Source organism: Gossypium raimondii, chromosome 7 (genome assembly GCF_025698545.1).
Source record: "Gossypium raimondii isolate GPD5lz chromosome 7, ASM2569854v1, whole genome shotgun sequence".
NCBI classification, from domain to species: domain Eukaryota; kingdom Viridiplantae; phylum Streptophyta; class Magnoliopsida; order Malvales; family Malvaceae; genus Gossypium; species Gossypium raimondii.
The window spans coordinates 24,236,308-24,241,274 of record NC_068571.1 but is presented as its reverse complement, the minus strand read 5'-3'; the positions used below and the strand labels follow the sequence as shown (position 1 = coordinate 24,241,274).

The 4,967-nt window shown below is 41.6% G+C and overlaps 1 protein-coding gene across 1 annotated transcript; it reads left to right on the top strand.

The window, feature by feature from the left end:
- The first annotated feature begins 1,892 nt into the window (after positions 1 to 1,892).
- Positions 1,893 to 2,956, top strand: LOC128042521 (uncharacterized). The gene is made up of 3 exons (XM_052633888.1): positions 1,893 to 1,964; positions 2,080 to 2,566; positions 2,655 to 2,956. The coding sequence occupies exons 1-3, from the start codon at positions 1,893 to 1,895 to the stop codon at positions 2,954 to 2,956; spliced, it is 861 nt and encodes a 286-aa protein (XP_052489848.1).
- The last annotated feature ends 2,011 nt before the right edge of the window (positions 2,957 to 4,967 follow it).

The following is a 4,967-nucleotide window of genomic DNA, read 5'->3' as shown; positions in this document are numbered from 1 at the left end:
GCACTGATTACTGTATTGGGCTAAGGCCACCACTGTTACTGTATTGGGCTAAGGCCCACAAACTGTTACTATAATGGGCTAAGGCCCACACTGTACTGATATTGTATATGGCTCAGGCCCAGACTGATTCTTCATGTTGCACTGATTGGCTAGTAAGGGATTACACATTGAGTTTCGTAAACTCACCCTCTTCTTTTAATTGTGCAAGTATTCCTCAACCTTAGACGATTCGGGGCTGCGAGAGACTCGGAGGTGGTCACACAACTACTGTCGATGTTTACATTTGCTTTTATTTTACTTTAAATTATAAGTTGGGTTTTGTTTTGTAATAAGACCTTTAATTTGGGTTTGAAATTTTAGTTGGCTTTTGCTTACATATTTTATACTACTAGTTAAGTGAAAACGAATTTTCAAAATAATCATTATTTTCAGAGACGCGAACTTTAAACGTTAGAGTTTTCAAATGTTTTCGCAATTTAAATCAACTTAATATAATAATAGCAGTTAATAAGGCAAACCTTTGGTTAAATGTTCCGCTAAACATTACTAAAAAGGTTTCCAAACTTAAGAATAGAGTTTTATCAACAAGTCTAAATTTTGAGAGACACTTCAATATGACACACCAGATATGGCCATAAGTCTAGGCCAGGTTTGGGGTGTTACATTTAGTGGTATCAGAGTCAAGTTACAAAACTCGGCTGTGAAATAGGTTTGAAAATATCTAAAATTTTAGAAAACTGTTTCAAATTATTTTTGAAGGTTACAAGTGTAGCACACCGAGACTCTAGCGCCGAATCTGTAAGTTTTTATGTATTGTAGACTGCTTAAACTGAAATATATTGAGAGATAGTAAGACTGTACTAAAACTCTTTAGTTAGAGTAAACTGAGACTGTAGGAAACTGGAAAATGTAGGGAGACTCTGATTTGCGAAAATAAAACTCTGATCACTACTGTTCATAAGACATATGTTAATAATTACTGGAACTGTAAACTAATGCATAAAACCTCGTAAACAGATAATACTTTATTCGATATAAGCGCTAGAGGTACTCGCGGAAGGGGTACACGAGACTGCGGTAGAAGCCGAGGTAGTGCTAGGGTTGGGTCATCGACATCAGGCCACATGCCCAATGTTGAGGCTAGGGAGGCACCAGCTTCACCAGTGACTGATATGGGATCATTCGATCGAGCAGCTGGGGATGATGCATTATCCTAAACTATGCTTCGCATTCTGAAAATGGTCGCAGGGACCAGTACTGGTGCTGTAGGCCGTGGGTCAATTTCAAAATGACTTCGGTCGAATGGAGCAGAAATCTTTAAGGGTGTTTCTGGAGTAGCCCCTAATGTGGCTGAATACTGGTTGGAAGCCACAGAAAGAATAATGGATGACCTCGACTGAACTTCTGAGAAAAAGCTAAAAAGTGCAGTGTTTTTACTACGAGATGAAGCCTATCAGTGGTGGCTTACATTGAGAAAAGGTACTCAGGCCGACCGGTTAACGTGGGATTTCTTCAAGTTAGCTTTTCAAGGGAAGTATGTGGGGGCAAGTTATGTGGACGTCCGAAGAAAGGAATTTTTGAGTTTGATTCAGGGGAATAAGAATGTGGCAGAATATGAGGCAGAGAGTTCCTATGACTAAGTCGTTATGCATGGGGGATAGTGGCAATTGAGTATGAACGCTATGTGCGGTTTGAGGACAACCTCTAGATGAGTTGTGAGTCCTGATGACTCCGCAGAGGGAGCGAGATTTTATTGCCCTAGTTGAAAAGGAAAAAATCACCAAGGATGTGAAGCGCTTTGAGTGCCAGAATTGTGAGAAAGATAGGAGCAGGTTTAAGAGCGATTCAGAGCCCTCAAGTTTTTCTAAAGCCTAAAAAGAAGGCTAAGTTTGATGGGCCAGTCTGAGCTGGGGTTTCTAGTGCAAGACCTCAACCTTCTGCTGATTGTGGGAGACATCATCTGGGTGAGTGTTGGAAGAAGATTGGGGCATGTTTCAAATGTGGGTCTAAGGAGAATCAAGTTAAGGATCGTCCTTAGAGGTCTACTCAGATGCAAGCTACAGGTCAAGGTTTGTTCAGCCAGTAAGAGGTGGTCAGCAGCCACTAAGAGGCCGTGGGCAGGTTAGAGGTGGTAATGGTGTGGGACGAGGTCGTGGAATGTTTGGCAGAGGCATTGGTAATAGTGAGACAAGACAGCCAGCACTAGTCTATATTGCTCGTCGTCGAGAGGATGGTGACGCTCCAGATGTTATAACCTATACGTTCCTAATTTATAATGTACCTTACACTGTTTTAATTGATATAAGGTCTACACATTCATACATTGCATGCACTGTGTCTGGCACCTTGGGTATCATATGTGAGAGTACTATTAATAAGATGATTGTGTTAAGCCCAATAGGAAAATCAATAAGGGTAGACAAGTTGTTCAGAGATGTACCCCTAGAGGTTCAAGGAGTTATATTTCTAGCAGATTTAATAGAGCTACCATTTGGTGACTTCGACCTAACCTTGGGGATGGATTGGTTGGTTAAACACCGTGCAAGTTTGGATTGCGCTGCTAAGCGTATGGTGTTAAATACTATTGAAGATGAGGAGGTGGCTATGATTGGGGAGCGAAGAGACTTTCTGTCTAATGTGATCGCTACATTAAGGGCCAAAAGAACTAGTTCGCGAGGGTTGTGAGGCGTTTGTAGCCTATGTTGGTGTAACTGATTCTGAAGGTCCTTTAGTTAAAGATATCAAAACTGTTAAGGATTTTCCCGATGTTTTTCCTGATGAGCTCCCTAGGTTGCCTCCAAGTCGCAAAGTTGAATTTGGAATTGAACTTTTGCTAAGAACGGCTCTAGTGTTTATCGCCCTTTATAGGATGGCACCGAAGGAGCTGGTGGAATTAAAAGCTCAAATCCAAGAACTGTTGGATCGAGGATTCATTCGACCTAGTGTGTCTCCGTGAGGAGCACCAGTGTTGTTCGTTACGAAGAAGGATGGGATTATGCACATGTGCATCGACTATCGACAATTGAATCAACTAACTATTAAGAATAAGTATCCCTTGCTGAGGATAGATGATTTATTTGATCGGTTACAAGGAGCTTCGATTTTCTCCAAAATAGATCTTCGTTCTGGGTATCATCAGTTGAGAGTTAAAGAGGCTGATGTGTATAAGACTGCGTTTAGGACTCGCATTACGAGTTCCTAGTAATGCCATTTGGGCTGGCGAATGCACCAGCTGCCTTCATGGACCTAATGAACCGAGTTTTCTAGCCCTATTTGGATCGGTTCATGGTGGTGTTTATAGATGACATCTTGGTGTATTCAAGAACTGGGGATGAGCATGATGCGCATCTCTGAATTGTCCTACAAATTTTAAGGGAAAAACAACTGTATGCTAAGTTCAGCAAGTGTAAGTTCTGGCTGCGAGAAGTGACTTTTCTGGGTCATGTGGTACCTGCCGAGGGGATTAGGGTAGATCCTCAAAAAATTAAAGTTGTGCTAGAATGAAAACGACCTAAGCCTGTATCTGAGATTCGAAGCTTTCTGAGACTAGTAGGGTATTACAGACGTTTTATTGAGAGGTTTTCCTTAATTGTTGCACCTCTGACCAAGTTTTTGCGTAAAGGGGTACCGTTTAACTGGACTGATAAGCAACAAGAAAGTTTTGAGAAATTGAAGAAAGTTCTGACTGAGACCCCTGTCTTAATACAGCCAGAGTCTGGAAAGGAATTCATTATCTACAGTAATGCATCACACGTTAGTTTGGGTTGTGTGCTGATACAGAATGGTAAGGTGGTTGCTTATGCGTCTCGTTAGCTTACGCCTCACGAGGTGAATTACCCTACTCATGACTTGGAGTTAGCTGCGGTGGTATTCGTACTAAAAATTTAGAGGCATTATCTCTACGGTGAGAAGTGTACTATTTACACAGATCACAAGAGTCTTAAGTACCTCCTCACTCAGAAGGAGTTGAATCTTAGGCAGGGAAGATGAATAGAACTACTTAAGGACTATGATTGCTCAATTGAATACCATCCTGGTAAGGCTAACGTGGTAGCGAACACATTGAGCCGTAGGGTTGTATCTGATTTGAGAGCGATGTTTGCTCGTCTCAGCTTGTTTGATGATGGTAGCTTGTTGGCTGAGCTACAAGTTAGACCGACGTGGACTGAACAGATTAAGGGTAAAAGTTGTTGGATGAGTCACTAGTTCCTCGTTTCCGTCAGGTTGAGAATGTGGAAACTTCAGATTTTGGGCTGAATAGTGAAGGAGTACTGTGTTTCCGTGTAAGAGTCTGTCTACCGAGGGATAATGATTTGAGGCAGTCTATACTGCAAGAGGCGCATAGTAGTCCTTATGCTATGCATATCGGCGGGAATAAAATGTACTGTGATCTTCGTGAGTTATATTGGTGGCCTGGTCTTAAGCGTGAAGTAATTGATCTTGTGGGTAAATGTTTGACTTGTCACCAAGTGAAGGCTGAACATCAGTTACCTTTAGGGTTCCTTCAGTCGGTTAAAATTCCACTTTGGAAGTGGGAGAGAGTAACCATGGATTTTGTGAGTGGGCTGCCTTTAACGCCTACCAAGAAAGATTTGGTATGGGTCATTATTGATCGAATGACTAAATCTGCCCATTTCATACTGGTTCGTACTGATTACTCGTTGCAGAAGTTGGCTAAGTTATATGTGGCTAAGATTGTAAGACTGCATGGGGTACCAGTTTCTATTATATCAGACAGATACCCTCGCTTCACATCTCGATTCTAGAAGAAGTTACACGAGGCTTTGGGTACAATATTGGACTTTAGTACTACGTTTCATCCCCAGACAGATGGTCAGTCAAAGAGGGTGATTCAAGTACTGGAAGATATGCTGAGGTGTTGTATATTGGATTTCTGAGGTAGTTGGGAAGACTATTTACCGTTAGCAGAGTTTATGTATAATAATAGCTACCAGTCTAATATTCAA